The sequence below is a fragment of the Phaenicophaeus curvirostris genome, chromosome 12, assembly GCF_032191515.1.
Source record: "Phaenicophaeus curvirostris isolate KB17595 chromosome 12, BPBGC_Pcur_1.0, whole genome shotgun sequence".
NCBI classification, from domain to species: Eukaryota; Metazoa; Chordata; class Aves; order Cuculiformes; family Cuculidae; genus Phaenicophaeus; species Phaenicophaeus curvirostris.
The window spans coordinates 17,099,646-17,124,317 of NC_091403.1; the positions used below are offsets into that span (position 1 = coordinate 17,099,646).

Sequence of the window (24,672 nt, forward strand, 5' to 3'; positions counted from 1 at the left end):
CCCTAGTTGCCCCCTCCATCACTTACTGACCCCCATCTGCCACCTCCCCACCTGACCCCTATCTCCAGCTGCCCTCACCCCAAATCTCCGGCTGACCCCCATCCCTGGCTCCTTCCCCATTCCTGGCTGTCCCCCCATCCCTTGCTGCCCCCCCAATCCCTTGCTGTCCCCCATCCCAGGGTGCAGCCCCCCATCTGTTGCTGTCTCCCATCCCTTCCTGCCCCCCCATCCCTCGCTTCTCCCCCATCCCTCGCTGCCCCCCCATCCCTCGCTTCTCCCCCCATCCCTCTCTGCCCCCCCCCACCCCGGGCGCTCCCCCGGCCCCTCCCCGCGCACGCGCAGTTTCCCGGCGCTTGGGCCTGGTGGCGGGGGGGCTGTTGCGCTCCGCCATGCGCCGAGCGGCTGGCTGGGCTCGCCGTCCTGCGGCGTGAGGCATGTCCCCTCGCCCGAGGGAGCAGGCGCGGGCCTAGCGCGTCCCCATGGCCGAGGAGCGGCAGGCGGAGGGGCCGGCGCCGCGGCGGAGCGCGGCCACCCCCGCGGGGGCGCTGCCGGCGCTGGTGCCGGGGCTGCAGGGCGGCGAGGCCGGAGCGCTGCAGCACAAGATCCGCAGCTCCATCTGGTAAGGGACAGGGGGGACAGCGGGAGCGGGGGGGCGGCCCCTTTGTGCCGCGGAGCCCGGCGCCCCTGCGGCCCCCAGACCCCCTCCCCGCGGAGCCGTTGCCCCCGCATCTCATCACATCCTATCCCGCCATCCCATCACCCATCCCATCACCCATCCCATCCCATCACCCATCCCATCCCATCACCCCCACATCCCATCCCCCACATCCCATCCCATCACGCCCCCATCCCATCCCATCACCCCTCCCAACCCGTCCTCCCCCATCCCGTCCCATCCCGTCCCATCCCCCCATCTCGTCCCATCCCCCCATCTCGTCCCATCCCCCCCCCGACCCATCCCATCACCCCCCTATCCCATCCCATCACCCCCCCATCTCATCCCACGCCCCCCACCTCATCCCGTCCCCCCCGACCCATCCCATCACCCCCCCCATCCCATCCCATCCCCCAATTCCCGTTGCTGCCCCCCCCTCCATCCCTCTACGCAGTCACTGACCTCCCTCTATGCCCCCTCCCCATTGCTCATCCTCTCCCCCACTTTGCAGAGCCGCTGCCACCCCCCCTTTGCTGCCCACCCCCAGCACGGAGACGCTGCACCCCCCCATCCACATACCCTCTGCTACTGCTGTTCCCCATCCCATCCCCCTATTCCCTCCATCACTACCCCCCATCTCATTCCTTCCACCACTGCATCCCATCCCCTCTCCTCCATGCTCTCCATCACTGCCCCCCATCTATCCCCCATTCCCTCCACCACTGCCCCCCATGCTATCCCCCATTCCCTCCATCACTGCATCCCATCCTATCCCCCATTCCCTCCATCACTGTCCCTCATCCTATCCCCCATCCTCTCCACCACTGCACCCCATCCTATACCCCATTCCCTCCATCACTGTCCCCCATCCTATCCTCCATTCCCTCTGTCGCTGTCCCCCATCCTGTCCCCCTCATTCCCTCTGTAACAGCCCCCCATCCTATCCCCCCCATTTCCTCTGTCGCAGCCTACCATCCTATCTCCCCCCATCCCCATCCTATCTCCCCATCCTATCTCCCCATCCCCTCCGCTACTGCCCCCCAGCCTCTCCCCACGGAGCTCCTGCCCCCTCTTTCCCCCCTTTCCCCCGAGCTGGGGGGGGGACACATTCTTCCAGCCTCCCTGCAACCCCCTGCCCTGCTGAGCTTCCAGCTGGGCCATCCAGGGGCCACTGGGGCTGAAACTCCTGGTGGTGGCTCGCGAGTTCCTGCGCAGGAATGCAGAGGATGGTTTTAAATAGAATTAAACCCAAATTTCATAGCAAACCAACGTTTTACTTAAGAATATTTATTTGTGGGGGGAAAGAGAAAAAACAAGTTTAGCTCGCCCTACGCATTAAATACTCCCTTTTTTGCAAAAAACCAAAACCCACGGGAGGCTGCCACCTGCAATGTTTATATTATATTTATGTTTTTAAAAGCTGCTTTTGACTGAGGTGATTGATAAAGCATTGTGAAAGCTGGGAGTTGTACATATAGGTTACTCCTATATAATATTTTCCTTTATATATACCCACCGTATCTATATTTATGCACATGCGCTCATTCTAATAAAAACATACTGACCCAGCTTGCACGTTACTGCGTACTATAGTTAGATTTCATGGGTTTAATTGATGTAGCTGGAAAACGAAGGAGTATCTAAATATAATTTTACCTTCAAATTCCCTTATGGCCTACTGAAATGGCATTTGTTATTTGGTTGTTGGCGTTTTGTTTTTTTCTTTAAATTTAAATAGTAAATAATAATTCATTGTCCTTAATCCACACTTGCTTTTGTTTTGGTTTTCTCTGCAATGTGACCTAGAGAAGGAATACGAACTGCAGAACTTCCTGTCTGCTTAGATCATGAAATCTTCATGCCCTCCTTATTTATTATGGTATTTAGTGCTGGCCTTTTTGTGTTCTCTTCCCTTTTTGTGAACATGCTGTTTGGAAATGAGCCTCAGAGAGCGTGTTTACATTGCATCGGATTAGGTATCATGTCCAAGTTGAAGACAAAATGGCTACTAAGTAAAACCTCTGCTTTTATGATGGGTTTTCTTTTCAAGGAAAAAGAGCACCGATGTTAGCCTTTTAAGTGAAGGCTGCTTATTTGATTCAGGTAAACTGGACGAATAGCTCTAGCCCACGTTTGGTACAAAGGAATGTGGCATTTTGCCTCGCCTGGTGCCAAGTGTCTGCGACCAGCAGAGGTTTTGCCAGCACCTCCCTGCCCTGTCTCCTGGTATTTGACAGACCTTCCTCCCCTCCACCGAGCGTTCCTTCCAGGTTACCTGCTTCCTGGGGCTGGGACTTCCCTGCTGCTTTTGGGCAGTATCCATTCCCTGCAGGTTATACTGTTGAAATGCAGTATTTGAAGATGAGGTTATTTATCAAAGGAAAGGTTTTCTTATTAAATAGTCAAGCCTTTTGTCTGAGACTCCTAGAAACGTGTTTCTGTATTGCCTTGGAGCAGTCTTTATTTGAGGCTGGGGTTTAATGCTGATTTGCATCCTCATGCGGATGCGGTGGTTGTTTTCGAGCAGAGAGGATGAGGAGCATTGCCAGGGAAGTCGTGCACGCTGCGCTTGGAGTAAACAGTGGAAAGTCTGCTTGGGTAGTTGCGGTCATGGATCTGCTGTTCTGTGCAGTGGGTGCTTGTGATGAATAAATATGGGAGAGATTGAGGAAGGCTGCCGGTGAAAATGGCAGAGCTCCGTTGTTAACACAATGAGGTGGAACGTGCAGAAGACAGCTTCCTCTTTTCTGCCTTCCCTCCTCTTCCTCCCCTCTTCCCCTGCTGTGTGTGTGTCTGCGTTCAATTCCTCCTTCACCTCCCAAAGGGTTTAGCACATCTAGGTTAGTACTCCTGTATTGTTCCCCCAGCCTCTTTTCTCCTACACGTGTTTGTGCATAGTAGGTGGATGTTTTTAGTTGGTTGTGTTTGATTTTTTGGGATTTTTTTTTAGTTTAAAAGAAAGGTTTTCAGTCTTCAAATTGTACCGTCACGTGCAATAGTAGTACAGCAAAATATAGCAGCTACTGAAATACTGGACTTGAGAATCACAAACAAGTCTGTGCTTGTCGTTCCACTGTACAGACAAATATAGATAGAGTGTGTGATGTAGGCCTCGAGCAGGACAATGAGTTATTCATTAGCTCAACTCACACTTAATTCATTCTGTTTATTAAATTAAAATGTAGTTCCACAAAAGTAGCTCAAGTAATTGTGAACATGTGGAGTCCCTTAAAATGAAACAATAGGTTAAGTCCTGCTGTTTAAAATTGCAGGCACAGTCAGTGCGTGTACTGAAGACTTAAAAATGTGCTTGCTGGGAGTCCAGTCTTGTTTTTTGGGTGGGGGTTTTTTTGGTTTTTTTTCCATATGAAGTGACCATTAGACTGAGGAGGGGAAGACACAAGGTTACTTAGCTGTGCTTAAAGACCAATCAGGAAGTATTTATTTGCATTTCATCATCACATACAGGTATTTAACGGCTGTTTTATTACTGTAATTAAAAGTTCGTCACTGTCTAACTGTATTTTTACCTATCTGCCCCACTTGAACACATACAGCACAGTAATGTCTGTTGTTTTGTGTTGCACATGTGAGTGGCTGAGGCAGTTGGATGTGCTCTTACAGTGTTGATGAAACGGGCAGAAATAATATTAGATATCTTTTCCCATTGACAGATTAGCAGTCTAGACGGGGAGAGCATGTCTTTGAGAGCCCAGCCTGGCTGATTAGTGTCAGGTTGGGCGGGTTTGTAGATTGCCCTGGTCTTCGCTGGACACTAGGCCTTAATCTGCCTGTTTTTATTTCCTTTTAGATTCATTAAAGCTTTCATATTTATTAATAGCTTCTTGTCCAGACGTTCGAGCCTGAGGCGGGAAAGCCTCCCTAGTCAGCTGTCTGAGCATGTAGACTAATAGGGTTTCAATTATTTTCTTTGGGTGAGGGTACTGTCTTACCAAACATGTGTAATTTGTATGCGACGATTCTGTACCCAAACATATGGTAGAGAAGACAGTCCACTCAATATTGCATTCAGTTGCCAAAGAGTATCCTGTAGCTGAAGACGGCCAACGATTTAGGGATGTCGAAGCACTGTGGCACAAGTTTGGGATGTAAAGATGACCAAAGGAGGAAGGTGTAGGCTGAGGGTCTGCTCTCGCTGTCATGAAACTAAAAGACCAGCAGTTTTAGGCAGTTTAATCCCTCTGCTTGCTGTATTTATCTAAAATCCAGTCTGTAGCTGCTAACCTTGAAGGGGTAGATGTGTTTGTGTCCTTGTTCACTGCTGCAGGTAACTGGTGATGTTTCTTCAGTGAGTACTTGTTTACTGTTGTAAATACTAATCTCATGCTTGCATCTGCTTGCAGGGGTAGGTCCCAGCCTCTTTCACCTTGCCAACATCTTGGCTTTTTTTGTCCTAAAGGCATTTGAATATAGCCATTCTACTCAAGAGGTTAATTTCTCTCCTTCTCCTCCCCAGTATCCTGTCTGTAAACCGAGCTGAGGACTGGGCAGCATCGAGTGGCCAACACAGACCGTTGCTTTTGCAGCATTTCAGCTGGACGTGGGTGTGGGTTTTGGATCCATTATTTTTGTCCTCGGATTACTCTTCTAACTAGAAGTTGCATTGGAAAACCACATGAGCTAGGCTGCACAATGCCAAAATTATACGTCCTAAGGCCCAGTTTGTCTCTTCTTGAAGGGGGAGTAGGAATGCCCTTGTTAGTTTTGGGCTCTTGGTATTGCACTAGAAAACCAGATTAGCTGATTTTAACGCCAATATTTTCTAATCTCTGGAAGGCTCTATTCATTCTTATGATTTAAATGATTCCTGCTCCCTCCTGTAATTGCATCCATCACTCCTCATTAGGCATTGTCAGCAAGTGTGGATCGTCACTTAGCTGTTGGCAGAGCAAATGTTCTGCAATCTGGGAAATGCCATTGAGATTTTTCATAATAGAAATTGCTACTTATTTGTATGGTTCGGTCAGCAGAAAAGTGTTGGACAGTCTTTATATTTTTAATAAAATACTTGGCAATAAACAGGGAAGCTCAAGGGGCGTGTGTTTCAGGCTCTTCGCAAAAGCAGGCACAAACACCTTTTTCATAGTTTTCTTCTGCTGTTGAAATTCCTATAACATCCTTTATCTATTTTAATTTTTTTTTAACCACAAATTTCTTTGAGTCGTGTTGGATTGATCTGTAGACCTATCCATCTGCACTTAGTCTTTTTCGGTTTTCTGTAACTTGGGAGAGGCAGACAGGGAATAAGTAAGAAAATGAGTAAGAAACTCCCAACCCTCTGTATTTTGTTAACTATTCTGTCAACATTGAGTCAAGAACTTAAAATTTCCTGTAACTGATTACAGACTCTTTGGTTGTTCGTTGCCCATAGCCCAAAACGCACCAGCCACCATTCCCTCCTTTTTCTTGGTTAATTCCTTATTGGAGGTGGGAAGCAAAGCTTAGAATTCTTCAATAAAAGATTGCTATTGTGAGGAAGAGCTAATAATTATCACTGACAGGCGTACAGGCTGCACGCTTTTCACTTAGTGTGTGTACCATCAGAAGTGAGTGTGTTTGCCACCTTTGAAAAAGTACCTTGTGCCCCTCAGCTAAGAGATGCCGTGTAAAACTCAGAATTTTCTTGTCACTAACACCATTCTCCCTGGCTTTATGGTTCTATTGTTTATATGTGGTGGTGAGACTTGCCTGTCATAGTTGTGTTTTCTGATGTGGTGTATGAGCAGTCAAATACATAGGAAAAAATTGAGCTGCAAACCATATTTTAGAGTAGTTCTTGATGATTTCAGAGGAGGTCAGCCTTCCTTGGGCAAAGGGCTTAGCAACACGTCGCTTTCCTTCACACTCTGCTTCCCGAAGTGGATAAGGACGGAAAGTGGAATTTGGGGTTTTTTTGACTCCACGTAGGAGCTGGTCAAGGTAGCTCCCTTGGAGCTGTTGGGGAGAATAAATGCATTTCTGAGGTGCTGGCCATCTCCTAGGGAAAACGTTTCCCTAACACAATCCGTCTGATTACTTTATGTGCTTGTTTCTCTTTGACTGTAAACAAATTTCAAACCACATGCCAGGGCGTAACCATCTGTGGTGTAGATCTCTCAAATTGGTGAAATAAATCCTACACCGTTTGTCACTTTTTCAACTCCTTTTCCTGGAGGATGGCTGCTCCAGCCCCTCCGTGGGTTATTTTGGAGATCTTCCATTCCCTTGAACAAGGTTTTCCCATTTGCCTGTTACTACATATTCCTGCACGGAGGAAACCCTAATTTTACGGGGAAGTTCCCCTGGAAGAATTCCTTCTTACCGATGTGGCTTAAAAAGCATTTCCTATTCTCTGCCAAAATGCATCCTGGTGCTACTGGGAAAGGCTTTCTCCACACCACCGATGGGCCAGTCAGTTGCACGCAGCAGGCAGTGCCAGGTAGACATGGGAGGAGAAGCACCTTTTCAAGATAGGGCACGGCCACCACGGTGGTGGGCTCTCTAGGTCAGCAGGTGTGGAAGTCAGTTTGGTCTGCAGGCATTTTTACAAGGTTAGAAAATAAACCTGAATAAAATGAATACTGACCTTTATGTAACCTATTGAGAATGGAGTTGAGGTTTTACTGAATATCCTTTCTCCAAGTTGGACGGAATAGCTTTGCGGAAGAAAGATCTTTATAAATCTGTTTTTAGAAAGAGTGGATTTTTCACTCTTGCTCATAGGTTCTGTTTGTCTTTGTTTCTTGAAGCCGTGGGATCTAGTGAAGTATATGAGAGGAAAAGCAGTATTCAGGTAGTCAAAGATTTGGCTAAATTCTACTGCTCTTCATTTAAAATGCATAGGAGTGCATTAAATTGTTGACTTTACAGCATCAAACATGCAATTCCTTTTTTCACAAATGTTTTACTTTCCACCACAGGAGTTCCCTTGGTTGAAGCTAGTCAGACTTTGTGACGTTGTGACTCAGAACAGCATTTCTAATAAGTTCTTAATGCACACAGTTTTGCAGGCTTTTGGAGCAGAGTTGCTTATCGTTTGGGGCGGTTCTGGTTGATTTGCATGTGTCTATGCCATTGGCAAGTAGAAATCCAAATCTCTATCTGAAAAGAACACTTAGTACACCCCCCCCCCCCCAAAATTTTCTTTATGCCATGTAAATTGATCAGAAAAAATATTGTAAGTGGGTGAGATGACAGTACTGCTCAGGTCTAGGTGATCACATTTATACTGAAGCAGTGATTAGTGTTTTAATTTATTGGGGCTTGTGTGGTTTTGTTAGGGTTTTTGTGTCTGCGTGTGTGTGTGTAGTTTTGAGGGCAGGGGTTGAGCTTAGTGTTTTTATACAGATCTTGTAACTTATGTATGTTGCCTTCTCCTGTTACTCCACTCTGCTGCTTGCCAAACAGAAGTATTTGGAGAAGTGCCAGGGCTGCAAAATTCAGATCAGGATCCAAATTTGGATTTTTGGTTCAAGCCTTTCTAATATCTAATATTACAAAGCCTCATATATAAATAAGGAACTCCTTATTTTTAAGCTACAAAGGTGAGGAGATGGAGGTAGCTTTCTGGCTTGCCTCTGGAGCAGAGCAGTCCAGGTAGAATGCTGGACTATATGTTTGAAAAGTTATCAGCAGGTGTTTCAAAAGGTAAATTGAATAGATGAAAATGCAGTGCTCTGTCACTCAGAGCCCAGCCAGAAGGCCAGCATAAATTCATACTTTCATGCCATGGTGAAGAATCCCCTAAATGCATCTGAAAGCACTGGGGTGTTTTGTTGTGCTCCCTCAGATCTTTGGGACTTTTGAGGGTTTGGTTTGCTTTGTTCTAAGTGGTGTTACCCAGTGTCTCAATTTTAATGCTTTCTTGATTTAATGGAAAAAGGATTATCTGTCATCAAGTAGGATGCTCGTTATCGGCTGCTGTGCCATCAACAAGCTTTCAGTAAGCTGCCAAGTGTTTGCTGTTGTTGAATGTTTAATCATTCAGACAGTGGAAAAAACATTCTAAACTTCCCGAATATTTTTTCCCTGTTGCTTGTTTTTAATGGCTTGTGGTTGCTGCGGTGATGTTGCACCAGTCAAAGGTGAGTGTTGCTGCAGGTGGGACCAAGGACAGGGTGGTCTCTCTGGGTGGGACCTGCACCCTGGGAGCCCTGGCAGCGGGGCTCCTGCAGATTGCAGACCTGCCAGGCTCTCCTTTTGGATCCGCTCCATACCACACCCACTCAAGGGTCTCGTCTTTATCTGTGGCTCAGGCTGCGTGAGCCGTTATCTTTTTCTAACCGTAATGTATAAACACACCACGTGGTGCAGTGTGTGGTGGTTGCAGGGGTAGAGGATGTGACTACAGACATTGCCTTTCTCGGGATATACCTGTGCTCCTCCAGAGTCTTGCTTAACGTTTCCCTGCAGCTGGCTTGGGGTGATACCTCTTACCGATACATCAAATGTGGGAAGAAAATCTTGTTTCTGGGAAAAACTCGTTTACCGAATGAGGTATCTTGTGTTTCTGCCTAAGAGGAAATTTGTGGTTAAATGTCAAGGTCCATAATTTATGGCTCTCCTGTTCGATGGATGGTCTCATGAGGATGGAGGCAATCTGTGTTTCTTAGTCAAAGATTCCAAAGTGCTATTATATGGTTGTTGGGGCTCCTGCCAATGAAAAAGTTGGATTGCACTGTACAACGGGAATTACAGTTTATTACATTGGTTGCCCATAAAGCAATGAATTAAATTATTTTTAAAGCTGTCAGCAATGCAGACAGGCTGTTGGAACGTTTTCTTAGTATGAGGTTGCCTGGAAGTATCTGCCTTGAGCATCCCTTGGACAAACAAGGATTGGCTTGTAAGCAAGGTGTGCTGGATCATAGGATGGCACATTTATTCTGCTGCCTTCTTTTCCCCACCTTCTTGCCCTTATTTTGAAGACATCTGCAAATACTCTTGTGCTTTCTCTTCCTCTTCAGAACTGTTACCGTGTTAAAATACAGACTTAAAAGACAGTTAACACAGTACCAACAAGCTGTAACTCTGTGAAGGCCTGTAAACTGAAAACTTTTAACATTGATTTAATATTTTTTGTGTGTGAAATCTTAAGTCCTATTTTAATCTGCTTTTTAAAATAGTGACAGCTCCTTCTTCCAGAACCACTTGCCAGTTCTATTGCTAATTCGGTGGAGAAAAGACCTCAAGTGGCTTGGATGCTTATTAAGCCTGAGGAAGAACCGGGCAAGGTGGTACTGTTTGGGATTGAGGCTTCTACTTCGGGGCTGGACATCCTCTGGCAGGACCAGTCTATTCTCTGTGCCAGTGACGTACAGGCAGTAGTTTCTCTTGAAGGGCACGCAGGCGGCAGATGTCCTTGGGGTCCCTGCTGCACCCCTACGAGAGGCTCCCTTGCAGGCCGGGTACTCTGCCAAGGGAGCTGTGCTTGTTGATATTACACAGCATCATCTGCTCGTGCCTGCCATCTCCCCTACTGTTCAGATCTAGCTGCTTTGTGCTTCTCAAGAAAAGGTGAATGATTGCTCTGTGATCCTTATGCTGATTATATGGAAGTTGGTGGCTGAGGGTGAGGCACCGGTGAGGCTGGCTGGTGCTCAGCCCTCGCGTGGAGTCTGGATCTCTTTCTGTCTACAGCAAAGGCGAAAAATTGTTTTGAAATAATTTTGCAGGAGTTGGAGACCGTGCCATGGGAACCTTTTATCCAAGCTTGAATTGTGGTGTGTCTTTTATTAGGGGTACATAAAAAGTTTGCCTATTTTCTTTATGGTTCAATTTTATTAATAATTTTTTTATTAAGCCTGTTAGCATTATAAATGATGAGCTGTGTTAAGACCTACAGTTGCTATTAGTGGTCATGCAAGCTAAATAAATTAGTTGATATACAAAAGACAGTGAAATTACTGGCAGTAATCACAAGCTGCACACCTGGAAATAGAGTGTGCTGGAGAGTTAAGCCAGCTTTTGGCTCCAGGAGCCTGTTCTGCAGAAATTACCTTCATTATGCTTGATTCCAGTGGTATAGTTCAATGATTAACTCCTACAAAGTTGAGAAATGAATTGGCAACTGAGGAAAAAGTGCATTTGCCTCTTCCGTTCAACTAGTGAATGAAGTGGGATCGGCAGCTCTAGTTCTAAAAATATGGAAAGGGATATTTTGAACAGAAATCATCAGTTTTATTTAATGACTAGAGATAGCTTTCTGAGTCAAATAAAAAAATCCCAAGTAATCAACAATGAATGTGCTGAAGGCATAAGAAAAAGCACTTTTTTTTCTTTTTACTGCAATTTAGAAAGACTGGTTTGTGTGTGTGTGTTTAATTACATTGGACAAAAGCTTATCTAAATGCAGTTCATAGAGAAATTTCAGTTAAAAATTAAGCTTGTAAATTATCATTTGATCATGCAGAAAATGCTAAAAAGCTGACCCTGAAGATTTGGTAACCTATATAATTAAGTCCCAGATCCATGAAGCTATTCAGACAACTGTCTCTTATTGATTACTTGCGAGTACAAGCTACATGTCTGATTACCCTGTAGATGTGTGCCTGAATATATGCTATGAGTAGTCAGCTTCCCTGGTTAATAACAGCTAAAAAAAGGTTAGTACTCTTGATCTCTCAGGCTGAGAATAAAACTGAAAAACAAGATATTTTTTTTTGTTTTGTTTAGTACCAGTAAGTTTAAGCAGTCCTCATTTAGTTTTCATTGCACATATCCCTAAGGACTGCATCTTTTTCTTGCTAGAAGCTTACTTCTCTTGGAGGGATTAAAAACTTGAGGTTCACATACCATCATGGTTTGTATGTTTAAGTGAGTAAAACTTGTAGCTTAATTGGAATTGTAGAATGGTTTGGGTTGGAAGGGACCTTAAAGCCCATCCAGTTCCACCTCCTGCCATGGGCAGGGATACCTCCCACTGGATCAGGGGCTCTAAGCCCCATCCAACCTGGCCTTGAACACCTCCAGGGATGGGGCAGCCACAGCTTCTCCGGGCAACCTGTGCCAGGGCCTCACCGCTCTCATGGTGAAGAAATTCCTCCTTATGTCTGGTCTAAATCTGCGCCTCTCCAATTTATACCTATTACCCCTTGTGCTATCCCTACAAGCCTTTGTGAACAGTCCCTCCCCAGCTTTCTTGTAGCCCTTTCAGGTACTGGAAGCTGCTGTAAAGTCTCCTCGGAGCCTTCTCTTCTCCAGGCTGATCATGGCCCCAACTCTCTCAGCCTGTCCTCATACAGGAGGTGCTCCAGCCCTCGAATCATCCTTGTAGCCTCCTCTGAACCCATTCCAACAGCTCCACCTCCTTCTTATGTTGAGGATTCCAGAACTGGACACAATACTCCAGATGAGGTCTCTCGAGAGGAATAAAGGGGCAGAATCCCCTCCCTTGCCCTGCGGGCCACGCTTCTTTTAATGCAGCCCAGGATACGGGTGGCTATGATATGATTGAAAACCAAGAAACTAAAATAATGAAAACCAAGATTTATCTTGTGCAGTGATTCAATGTGTGAAAGCTCTCAGTGAACACTGAGGCACACATGTACATACTGGGCTGTTGTCAGTTAGTAGCTCCAGATATTCAGGGTGTAAATATTTATAATGGGTAAGTGTTCACAGCTCAGAGCCTAGTAATTGTTATTTGTCACTTCACAGTGGTTCTTGTCACTTCAGAAAAGTTCTGTTGCCACTGAATACTTTAAATACAAGTAGCTTTTTGGCAAATTAGGCCCGGTGTAGGATCAGGAGGTAGCTTAATTGTAGCCTATTCTTCTTGAAGAAGTGGTCTTTCCTAAATTTATCAGACTTAGAAACTTGAGCTGTGGTTTTGGCTTGATTAGTTCAGCTGCCCAGTAAGGGGGGAGTGGCAAAGTAGCGTGTAGTTCACCTGGTAAATTGAAATCAAACTGGGGTAATAATCAGGAAAAGACATTTTCATTCCCTTAATGCAGACGGCTGCTCTCCCACTGGCATGTTTACGCGTGATGTGGTTCACCGGAATGAAAATCCAGATGGATCAATTCTGGAGTGCTCTTAGACAATGTCTCCTTCTGGAAGGACCCATCAGACAAATATTTGTGGGTAACGTTAGTGTGAGACTTTTATACAAGCATAGTTTAGTAAATTGTTAGATGCTGAAAGATGTTAACTCTTTATGTGCTGCAGCCTACGGGTGGATTTCCACCGTGCAGTTATCTCAGTGAATATTGCTTTAGTAGCTTTCTGTGTCCATTTAAAATACAATTTTCTAGCACTACGGTTTTTGGAAAGTCAAAAGTTTAATGCGGGTTTTCTGAAATTTGTTGATTTAATCAGGGACAATCTTTTCTGGTTCTGACTATTTGCCTAAGTGAGTTGTGATGTAACTTTGCAGTTCCCTGGGTTGCTTGAAATGGACATATTATGGATAATGAATCAATCCAGGTGTTCTGCAAATCATCTTAATAGGGTGCTAAACTCGATGACCCGTGTGGCTGGGGCTCCAGTGCTTTGTGTCAGGACAGGTCACATGCCCTCTGCTGTGCGTTTTAAAAGAAAATCATGAGAATATGAAAACTTTTAAAATACTGGAATGCTTGTGGGTAATGCCATGCCTGCAAAGCAGGTATGTTACTTGAGAAGAAAGTGGCTAAGTGCTCGGTTTTTGAAGTCCCCCCATTTTTTTTGGGCTAGTAAAGCCAGGCATAGCACAGTCGGCCTGCAACAAACTGGCCGCATACGTTGTCCTCAGCTCCAAGGAGACAGAGTACTCAACCCTAAAGTCGTGGGGTATTAAGTACTGGTCAGATGCTCGCTGTTCATAATTTCCTTTCATAAATTACGTTTTAGAGGGAAGAAATAACCTGATAGACTTGCTTGTTCATTCTTCACAGCTGCAGAGGCAGCCTAGCAGTGAAGGAGGCAGTGGGTGGGGTGAAGGTGACTGAATGATGCTCCTCTGCCCTGTGCTTGTAAATTATGCAGTGCTGGCAGTGGAGTTGTCTGTTCAGACTGCTGTGAAGCTGTACAGGACTGGTGGATGCCTCAGCCCCAGAGCTGGTAGATGTAATCTGGGCTTGGAGCAACTGGTCTCATGGAGGATGCTCACTTAACACAGTTGAGCTGCCACCTTGGAGGGCAGTTGTGTTCAAACCCAGCTTTGTGGGTGCAAACTGAAATCGATTCATGCAGGTATGAACTTAACACGGCTTTAACTTAATTAAATGTTGTGCAGCTTGAATTTTAAGCAGGTGCAGCCTACAGGTATAGACAAGCTCTTGAGTCTGCAAGGAAACTTAAGTTCACCAGGGTTGAAGGTGAGGGAAACTCAAAATGTTCCAAAATAAATGCTTGAGAACTGGAATAGCGTGTGTGTAGCTTCTGAAGTTCCTAGTTTAGGGATTAAAACCATTTTAAAAGATGCCGTGAGGACTTTTTGGTTTTATTTGGATTTTTTTTACCCCCAGAAAGCAAAGGAGGTTATACTGCTTTAGTATCTTTAGTATTCAGTTAACTGAACCTTGAAGTAGGCGAGAGACTTCTGGCAACTTGCAGCTTTTTATTTGCAGAGACCAGGCAATTTCTATGCCTGGAGTGAGTTGAAGCTGGTAAGTAGAGGCGAGTGAGAAATGCGCCAGGGTGCAGGTGCAAGGCTGAAGGATGGCGTCCTGACAGAATCTACGGTAGCTGAACAAGGAGGAGGAATTGTTTGAGATTGATTGCAGTGCTACAGACAAGGGGAAGAGTGGCTAGTAGGCTGTCTGGAGGAGAAGGGCCTAGGGGTGTTGATTGATGGCCAGCTGAACATGATCCAGCAGTGGCCCAGGTAGCCAAGAAGGCCAGTGGCATCTCGGCTTGTATCAGAAACGGCGTGACCAGCAGATCCAGGGAGGATATTCTGCCCTTGCAATTGGCACTGGTGAGACTGCTCCTCGAATCCTGTGTTCAGTTCTGGGCCCCTCACCACAAGAAGGATGTTGAGGCTCTGGAGTGAGTCCAGAAAAGAGCAACGAAGCTGGTGAATGGGCTGGAGAACAGGCCTTATGAGGAATGGCTGAGGAAGCTGGGGTTGTTTGCCTGGAAAAGAGGAGACTGAGGGGAGACCTTACTGCTCTCTACAGCTACCTCAAAGGAGGATGCTGGCCTCTTCTCCCAAGTGTCAGGGGACAGGATGAGAGGGAATGGCCTCAAGCTCTGCCAGGTGAGGTTCAGACTAGAGATCAGAAAGGAATTTTTCACGGAAAGGGTCATTGGGCACGGGAACAAGCTGCCCAGGGAGGTGATTGGGTCACTATCCCTGGAGGTGTTTAGAAAGTGGGCAGATAACATGCTGAGGTACATGGTTTAGTGGCAGATAGGAATGGTTGGACTCAATGATCCTGGAGGTCTTTTCCAGCCTGGTGTTTCTATGAGATCAGAGATTGTATGGCTGTCACCATCAGGCAGCAGTGCCATGTTCGTCCTGTGTATGTTCAGCTTTTAAATTTTCACCTCCACGAAAAAGTCAAGGACAGGCGTAGGGTTATGGGATGTGCCAGTGAGCAGGTCAGGGAAAGATGTTGCCTTCCCTGTGGCAGTGAAACCATGCCCACCTAGCACAAAAGTGACCCTTCAAGCAGGCAGATGCTTGGAGAGTGCTTTTAGATACTCGGGACGTTACTCAGCCAAGGGAAACTTAAGAGGTTGCAAGGATGGCATTCCTTTGGAGTTACCAAGGTCAGCACTTGGGTGCAGGTTCCTCAAGGGGAAAAAAGGGTGCAGAGGAGCTGTGTGGTGGTCAGCCATGAGAAGAAAGGGAGTGAAGAGGAATGCAGATGTCCAGCGATCAGGGCAGATGTGGAGGTAATAAGATATTGCAAACAGCATTTGGAGGAGGGAGGGAAGTAAAAGTTGGGTTTGTTTTCAGAAAGACAGGCTGATGCCTATGGGTGAGCTGTTCAGTGTGGAGGGGAGGGATGGATGTCTGTGGCACGGAGGAAGGACAAAACGTGTTTCAGGGAAGCCCTGTGGGTCAAGCTGAACCTCCCCAGTGCAGTATCTGTGAAGAGCTAACCAGATCCACTTCAACCCTCGAAACACTTCTCTGCTTCCTACTGTGTGTCGCGTGGCATTGAGGTGATGGCATAATGTGAAGGCTGGGGCTGGGGCTCTCTTCCAGGCGGACAAGGGGTCATCTGCAGCTGTTGACCCTGCAGGTTTTGGAGGGGGGATGGCTGTGGGGGCTGTCTGAGTAGAGGCTTGTCTTGGTGGGACTTGAGAATTGTATGAGGCTCAGTGCTGGGCTCGGCAGTGCAAGAGGATCTGGTTTGGTCTCTGCTGGCTGGCGTTCACTAAGTGTAAAGCCACAGAAGAGCTTGGATGGGACTGGATTAGCAATGCTAACCAAGTGATATTTCCTGGCAACCAAAGGAATAATTAAAACCAGTGGCAGACCTATTTGTTAACAGAAAGTAACCAGGATAGCTGTAGGTCATGGAAATTTTGACAGAAAGAATGAGATATAAAGAAGAAATATGTTTTTTATCAGCAGGCTTCAATCTGCCGTCCAGGCACCTGCACTATTGTTGGGAGTGCGTAAAGTACGAAAGCATTGCTGTAGAGCTGCTAGCACTGCGAGCTTTTATACTGGATTTGGCTGAGCTTTGTGTACCTATGTACAATAGAACAACCCTATACAGATGTGTACATTTCTGGGTGTGTGTTAAATGTCAGCAGAGTGTAGACCTGTTCCTGTTTTCTCCTGAGTATGAGTGGTGTTTCACCTGACCATCAGCCGTCTGAAGCCATCAGTTCTCCAGCGAAAGGCAGCAGAGGACCTTGTCTGTACCCTGTGGCAGAACTGCCTTCCTCCTCCTTGTCTGGTTGGTTCTGCAGGCATGGAAGTGAAATAATCTCATGCACCCGTGTTTTGTGGGCGCATACTACTTTTTTCCTTGTTATTTTTTTTCTTTGTATTGTTTGGGGTTTTTCTACGTGCTGCTGAGGAGTGTCACCCCTGTAGTTTGACTGGGCATCCTTTCTTACAGCCATGTGGGACAAAGGCGTGAGAAAAATCTCACCACGCTTTATAGCATCTGCAGTTCGGACCCTGTAGAAATACTAGCCTTCAATGACAATGTTGTGATTAGGCTTCTGCTGTCCATGACTGAAAATACCACAGCATATCTTTTAGCTGTCTGTAGACTTGAATTAGTTTTTTCATGGCTTCTAGTGGGCCATAATTTAGATTAAGTTCCTACTCGAGCAGTCTTCTTTCATGTTGCATCGTTGAGATCATCTTGTGCTTTTTGTGTTTAGCCTTTCTAGGTGGTTGATCTGTGCCGACTGATTTTAGAACAATGCCCTGCAGTGCCCCATGTAGATTGTTAGTAATAAATATTGGATGCAGCTCCTCTGAAGTCATATTATCTTCCCAGATGATGTACAGAGGGCATCACATCCTTGGAATAGTGTCTCCTTCCTGAATATAACAATACACACTGATTTTAATTCAGAGCAATGCTGAAAGAACCGGGGTGAGAGCTGTGTTAAAGCATTTTCTTTTTCTCCTCTAAGAGTTCATTAAAGTAACTTGTGACAAAATGCTCTATTTAAATAAATGTAAAAAAACCCCAGGAACTTAAATGACTGTCTTGTCGGAATTGAGCACCTGGCAGTGTGTCGTTATCACAGGTTCTTCCCTGTTACTTTAAGAATTGTGGAACAAGCCTTTAGTGCTGAATACAGCTAGATTTCTTCAGAGAGCTAAAAGAGATGTTTACAGACCTGAATTTCAGAGGTAGGTGTTCTGACGTCTGCTGGCGAATCGTTTCTTGGCAGTTCATTGCAGTGGGCTACATTTGAGACTTGGGTGTTTGATTAGCAGCCTTATCTTCCTTTGTTCGGTTGTTTGTGTAGTTGGCATTATTTAATACTCTTGAAATCATAGCGTCAGAAATGGTGAAGGGATTAAATTTTTATCTTATATGAAATATTTTGATTGCATTTATTTTAGTCACAAGCGTTAAAGTCATGTGTTTGACCAATTTAAACCTGCAGTCACTTAAAATGTCCTGGCATGTTGAACTACTGCTTTTTTCAGCTCTGTGATGCGGCATTGCTCCTTGTGTCTGATGGAAAACCGGTCTGGCTTATTCTCTTTGGCGAGTGGAAGGAGGTAGATTAGGTTACAGGGAAGCTGAAATGATTGCAGCTCACCCTTGTTGCACTGTTTTATCTGCTTGCTGTGCTTGTTGCTTCCTTATTTTGCTGAGAGGCGAGGTTTGGCTTGGATTGAGGAGTCTGCCTTGGAGCCGAAAAAGCCAATATTTACAGATTGGGAAATACTTTCTGTGTTTACTCTTTGAGACCTGAGAGTTGGACACTTTTCCACATTTCCAATGTATACAACTATGGTTGGTTTTATACTTTAGGGAGATAACAATACTTTTGTGCTTCCAAGATGCAATTACGGTCCCTCTAGCTTTTATCTGGAGTAACAATATATCTGCATTTGAATACGGGAAGGTTTAATTTGTCTTGTGTTAAACATTTTGCATCTGTTTGTGTTAGGTTGGAGTGCCTTGTCTCTAAGGCCTGACATGACCTGATCCCCAAGGAAGGGAGAGGAGCCCCTAGGTGGCATCCGAAGCCACGTCATTTTTGGCTCCTGCGTGCCAAAGGGTGCGAGAGCAGTGATGTGCTGGGGGTGCCAGGGCTGCGGGGGCTGGATGTCTGGCTTGTCAGGGCTTTCCTTTTGATAGGAGTGGTTGGATTTGATGATCCAGAGGGTCGTTTCCAACCTAGTGATTCTATGATTCCTTTCTCAGTAACATGTGCGAGCAAAAGCTCTTGCTCCCTTTGCCGAGCTGTATATACAGTTGTCATTTCACCAATTCAACCGATTCAACCTTTTGCAGCTCTGGTTTCTAAATATTTAATTGAAATGCTTTTACAGCCATTTTATTTCTTTATCAACGTGAGCCAAGCCAGACAATGTAACGTGGCATATGTTAAGATGTTAATTCAGTAGCAGCACACATAGGCAGCTGTTTCATAATTTTCTCCTTAGACGATCCTTGGCTCCAGTTTAACATTTCTTTGTGCTTCTGAATGGAAGGTTATATAAAGATATATTTAGAGCTGTTACTCTAAGAAAGAGAAGCATTAATTCAGTACGATTAAGAATTAAGGGCTGAATCCTGCAGGCACTGCTGGGACACGGCACTTGTTGTGGTAAGGATGCGATAATAGTACCTTTCTGATAGTACCACTTAGTGTAATAGGGTTGGTAATCCTTTTATTGAGTGGTTCCTTGCAGCATGCAGAGTAAATAGAATTTCTTTTTTCAGTGTTGCCTAATGTCATTGGAGTTGCGGAAGAGATATTGAATTTTTCCAGAATATATGTGGTCAGTTTAATGATAACCCTCTTTAGCATGTCTTTCAGAAGGATGGTTTTGCCAAAGCTGTCACTGTTGCTGTTTAGTAGTGGAGTGTAACTTGCTTTTCTCAGGAGCTAACTGGGTTTTTGCAAGAGGCAAAGAGGCAGCAGGACACTACGGAGGCAAAAGAGCCCTTGGGTGCTACCAACAGCCAAAAACCTCCTGTGCCTGGGAGACACGGGCCTGGCAAATGCTACTCGTGTGGTGTTGATCCCATAGAAGCAGCCTTTCAAGACTACCTGTAGAACCTCTTGTTGAGTAGTTTGATAAACAACTCATGGCGATTGTATGGGGGAATGACTGATGCAGTGGGAAATGGAGGCTTTTCAGAGCTGAATAATTTCAAAAAAACAAGTGGCCAAAATAATTCTTCCTTGGCAGATGGTGCTCACTGCTGTTATGGGCATCCTTCTCTCATGGAAGGCTTGTTTTCAGCTATCTCAGTTAAAATGTAGGGGCCCTGAACAGCTCGTGTACCTATTTCTCTGCCAGAGCTCTGCCGAGTTGTTGCTGCTCTTGTACTTGGCTCTCAAGAGAGAAGACTTAAGTTTGGTTGGTTTTGGCATTTTTTTTCTCCTTTGGGTTGTTTGTTTGGGTTTTTTTTAATTCCTCTCAAAAGAAAGCTTATTTTAGAGCTTCATAAACTTCCTCTCCATCTCTGTTAATTGCTGGAGAGGGTAGGTGGTTTCCTAGATGGGATGATCTTTAAGGTCCCTTCCAACTTTAACTATTCTATGATTCTATGGTAACTAGTTAGCACTGTGATGATAGGAAAGCCCCAGTGTGTAGTTACTTTTCTAATTGCAACTTTCCCTACTGCATCCTGTATGTCAGGTAACATAATGCATGAGTGCTAGAAACTGGGAGCCCAGCAGCAGTGGCTGTCCTCAGCAGTGGTATCCTGTCTTCATGATGCATGGCACAGCTATTAGCCATGATGGAAAGTGGTTCCTTTTCATAAATTGCATTTAGAATTCAGGAGAAATAATGTTTTCCCTAGGCTGTCCGAAATGTACCACACAAACAGAACACAGCTACAGAGACTGTTTTCTGGAGAGTATTCCAATTTATGCAAATATTTTCAGTCTTGTGCTGAAGAGCATACAGAGTATCTGCGGCAACTTCACCAATACTATGAAAGTTGGAAAACATCACTCTGGGCTTCCTGAGTTTCATAGAAACATGGAGTAGTTTGGGTTGGAAGGAACCTTAAAGTTCATCCAGTTCCAACCCCCCTGCCATGGGCAAGGACACCTCCCACTGGATCAGGGGCTCCAAGCCCCATCCAACCTGGCCTTGAACACCTCCAGGGATGGGGCAGCCACAGCTTCTCCGGGCAACCTGGGCCAAAGCCTCCCCACCCTCATGGTGAAGAAATTCCTCCTTATGTCTGGTCTAAATCTGCCCCTCTCCAGTTTATACCCATTCCCCTCGTCCTATCTCTATAAGCCTTTGTGAACAGTCCCTCCCCAGCTTTCTTGCAGCCCCTTCAGGTACTGGAAGGTCACTAATAAGGTCTCTTGGAAGCCTTCTCTTCTTCAGGCTGAACAACCCCAGCTCTCTCAGCCTGTCCTCATACGGGAGGTACTCCAGCACTCAGATCATCCTTGTAGCCCTCCTCTGGATTCGTTCCAACAGCTCCATCTCCTTCTTATGTTGAGGATTCCAGAACTCCTTTCTTGACCACCTGAGTCAAACCATTATATTTTTGCACAATAAACTGTAAATTGTCTGCTGGATTTCGCTGAACTGGAATTGTTGCTGTTATTGACCTCTTCCCTCTGTTAGAGGACCGAGACCACTGCTGGTGCTTGAATGACAACAGCTGCATTCCCTGTGGCTGTTGGGGCTGGGTGGTCCCCTGCCCGAGCAGAACCCCACAGTGTCCTGTAGGTGCTTCTGGCCCACTTCTGCTGAGGACGCAACTGGGAGTCCCTTTGCCAGCGGTCTCTTTTGTGGCGTGTGTTCCAGGACAGGAGTTGTGCTTCGCTGGGTGGGTGTTCCTGCAGCGTGTTTGCTGTGCACATGAAAATATTCCCCTAGTGTGTGTTGTGCTGTGAGTTTTCCTAGGGATTTGCAGCTGGAAGGGCGATAAGGCTTTGCTTCAGTGTCTCTAAGATGGCTTAGAGTTACTAGGCAGTAGCTAACAGTTTCAGGCTTTTTACCTCTCCCAACCATCTTCCCCTTTCTGGTCTTGCAGGCAAAAGGCTTCTCATATCCCTTCTGGTTATACGGCTTCTACTATTTGCAGCAGTAAGGAAATACTTGGTGTGCTCAGAGCAACTGAATTCTGCCACCTCTTGTAATGCGATAGTCTCATATTGCTCAGCACAGTTCAACTACCTATTCCTGAAAGTAAAATATTGCTTAATTAGATGAAGGTTGGCAGCATCTGGTTTTATGCCACTTTGAAAAAACTTGCTTCTCTTTGCCTGCTCCCCCTGCATTTTCTCCTCCATCTCTCCCTCGGTGCACAGTAAACCCACCTGCACACCTGGGGAGAGAACACACTCCTTATTCTGCCCATGCCAAGTCAGGGCCGTTAAAATGGGCCTGTTTTGAGTAGAAATACATAAATAGGTCAGGGAAAGCAGACATGCATACTTTGGCATAAGATAGAAGAGCAGTTTGAGGAAATACTTGAGTCTGATTTCTCCCTTCCCCATCCTCCTCAAGATGCTTTCAGGACTTTGTCAACGTGGCTTCAGCGTTTAGGAGCTTGAATTTCTGCAGCCTTGGAAATGTAGTCAAGATTCTCTCAAGGATGTTGGGCCTGAAGGTCAAGTCAGAAGCTGAGGCAAGGCAGCCCATGCATGTTCTCTGGGAGGAGGTAGGACTGGAGCTCTCCATGAAACATCGTGGCTTTTGCAGGGAAATACTCTGCTATGCTTCTGTAAACCACAGGCTAAGAAACCCGTTTTCTCTGTGGTTTTACTAATTACTGGGAGCTGGACTCTTGGTTTTGAGTGGCTGATGGTAGTTCTGATCAGGTGAGAAGGTTGATCCATACTGGTGGTGTTTGGAGCAGAGCTGACGTTTCTGAGAATTGTTGCTTTAGACAGTAGAACAGGACTACCTCCCTCTTGAGTTGCTCATTGTGCCTAGACTTGCAAACAGCCTGCACGGTGGTATCCACCAAGCAAAGCTTCAGTGTTGGTTGTGATAGTGTCACTGATTTTTATTTTTTGGTTGTTTTTTTGGGGGGGTGAAGTTTTGATACATGGTTTTATGCTCCCAGGTTCTTGTGGTGGGTCAGTATCTAGTGCAAGGTGATAAATCTGTAAAAGTGGCGAACTTTATTATCACTAGTAAGAGACAACTACCTCCAGAATCAGAAAAGACACTTGGATGAAACTGTTTGAAGTAGCCTGAATTAAATTTTACATGGAGTAAGTGGACTACTTGAACCTCAGCAAGAGTGTCAGCATGGAGAGATAAAAGAGAATGACATCAGCTGTGCTTCCATGTGGGGGTGAGTCAGAGCAAGACCTCCGCAGCTCTCCAGGAGCAGCAGTGCTGACTGGTTTCTAAATGTAGTCTTCCAGTGGGCTCAGGTCTCTTAACAGATCCAAACAGTTCTTTTCATCAGCAAGAACGTCTTATCACTCCCCTCTAGCTCTTCATGTACACATGTATTAAAGCATGTAGGTAGCATCCTCCAAACATTAGAAACTGCTCTGTGTGGGGCCTGATTCAGGCTTGCTCTTGGTGTTGCTGCTTGCAGTTATTGTAATAGTGTTAGTAATTAATTAAGGGACACACTTGACACAGACAGAATCAAACTTAGTTGTAAATGAAATTTCAGCTTTCAAAACCCACCTGTTCTGTTAGTGAAGAAAGGAGTGGAATAAACAAAAGTGGAAAACTAATCATAACTGGGATGGCCGTTCCTTTGCCATGTGTGTCACTTGTCCTTTTATCTCCTGATTTGATGGAGATGTATCCTGCAGTGCCATGTGATCGAGCTTTTCTCTGTGGTGCTCAGGACTGTGAGAAGGTCACTGTCCCAGTCCCCACTGTCCCAGTTAGAAATCTGGTTCCTCAGGATTGCTGTTGCTTGAATTTGGCATGAATCACCTCCACTGGAAAGTAAATAAGCATTTATGTCATTAGGCATGGGCTTTATAGAATCGGGCCGTGTTAACCTATGCTCTGGTTAGGATGAAAGAAGCCTCAGTTTACCACTAATAAATTTTAATCATTTCCTCCCAGTGTACTAGGGAGCATGAGATGAAGGAAATGCTGTTAAAATAGACATCACACTTATCCCTGCTGAAGCCACAGGACCTTTGCCTTTTAAAATGTCACAACATCTGCTTGCAGATTGGAGGACGCGAACTTGACTGTCCTTTTTGTGCCACCAGTTGATGAAAAGGAAATGTAGAGAAACTGTATTTTCTGAGTTTACTATGGCTCTTCTGCTGCAGCTTCTCAACACTATTAATTGCTGCTGTAGGAGCAGAGGAAACAGCTGGAAGAGCCTGAACTAAACTTGAGAGTTCACATTACTGACTCAGACTGGTATTTGGCGATAAAAGGGCAGTTCTAGGGATCGCCTGCCCAGCTGCTTCCTGGCAACTTGCCTCTTTCTCTTTGCAAGAAGAAAATATTAATGCAAATGGGCATGCTTTTGCGCACTTTGGCAGAACCTAGCAGGATGGGAAGTTGTGCTGGCTGAAGCACATTCTCCTGGAAAGTCTAGTGTGATCTGCAGGTCTGTAGAGTAGGGGGTGGATTTGACCTGCCCGTACCCCACATCCCCTTATCCTCTGAGCTCCTTTTCTACATTAAGCTATTGCATGAAGCCATAGAAAAGCTTGAGATACAAAAAGGGCATGTGTACTTGAGCCCCGTTGCCTGCTGCCACAAGTGCTGCTCTCTAGGAGAGGCTGTGGTTCTGTAGTGGCACAGGGCTGTGAGATTGTGCTAGGGGCCGGAGGCAGTGAGTGAGTGGGATCCAGGTGAAGGAAGTGCTGCTCGAGCAGGCTTTGGTCAGCTTTGGCAGGCACAATGATAACTTGCAGCAGGTTTCCAGACTTGGTGTCCTTTTGCTTTTCTGTGGTAATTTTTGAAGAATGAAGTAACATTTGGGTTCCCTTCTTTGGTTGCTACAAAGTCTCTTCCCCTAGGCAAGGAAAAGCTCCCATTTTACCATCCTTAGCATTTTCTGTTCTAACAAATCCCAGCAGCTCTGCTTTACTCCCTCCTTGGTGTTCCCAAGTGTCCATCCATCTGATTGTCTTCTCCTACACAAGGTCAGCTGAAGTGGATGTCTGCCGAGGCATCTGCTTCAGTAGACTTGTCACGTAGTCTTACCTGATGACATTTTTTATCGTATTCTGTCATGATAGCATATGCAATTCTTGTATGGAAAGAGGTGTCGGTATTAGCAGCTCCTGCAGAACAGATTTTTAGACTGTCTGGTTTCAAAATGAGGTGTTGTAACAAGCAGGTCAACCAAGCACCTGTCTTTTTGAGCATCTGATGCAACAGTCGATGCTGGTTCGGTAGCTTTTGTTCCTGTCAGTGCTAGACACTAGAGCTGTTTATTCTGCTTGTTTCTTACTTACGATTTTAGTACATCCATCAAATACCTTATCTGGTCTGTATTTGT

The 24,672-nt window shown here is 45.6% G+C and overlaps 2 protein-coding genes across 2 annotated transcripts in view; one reads left to right on the top strand and one right to left on the bottom strand.

The window, feature by feature from the left end:
• The window catches only part of TEX9 (testis expressed 9), a 125,123-nt gene that overhangs the window by 59,461 nt on the left and 40,990 nt on the right, over positions 1 to 24,672 (bottom strand). The window lies entirely within an intron of this gene.
• The window catches only part of RFX7 (regulatory factor X7), a 54,931-nt gene continuing 30,634 nt past the window's right edge, over positions 376 to 24,672 (top strand). The window contains exon 1 of the mRNA XM_069866938.1: positions 376 to 619. Within this exon, the coding sequence (XP_069723039.1) occupies positions 480 to 619 (140 nt within the window). The 5' untranslated portion in view covers positions 376 to 479. The remainder of the gene's footprint in view (positions 620 to 24,672) is intronic.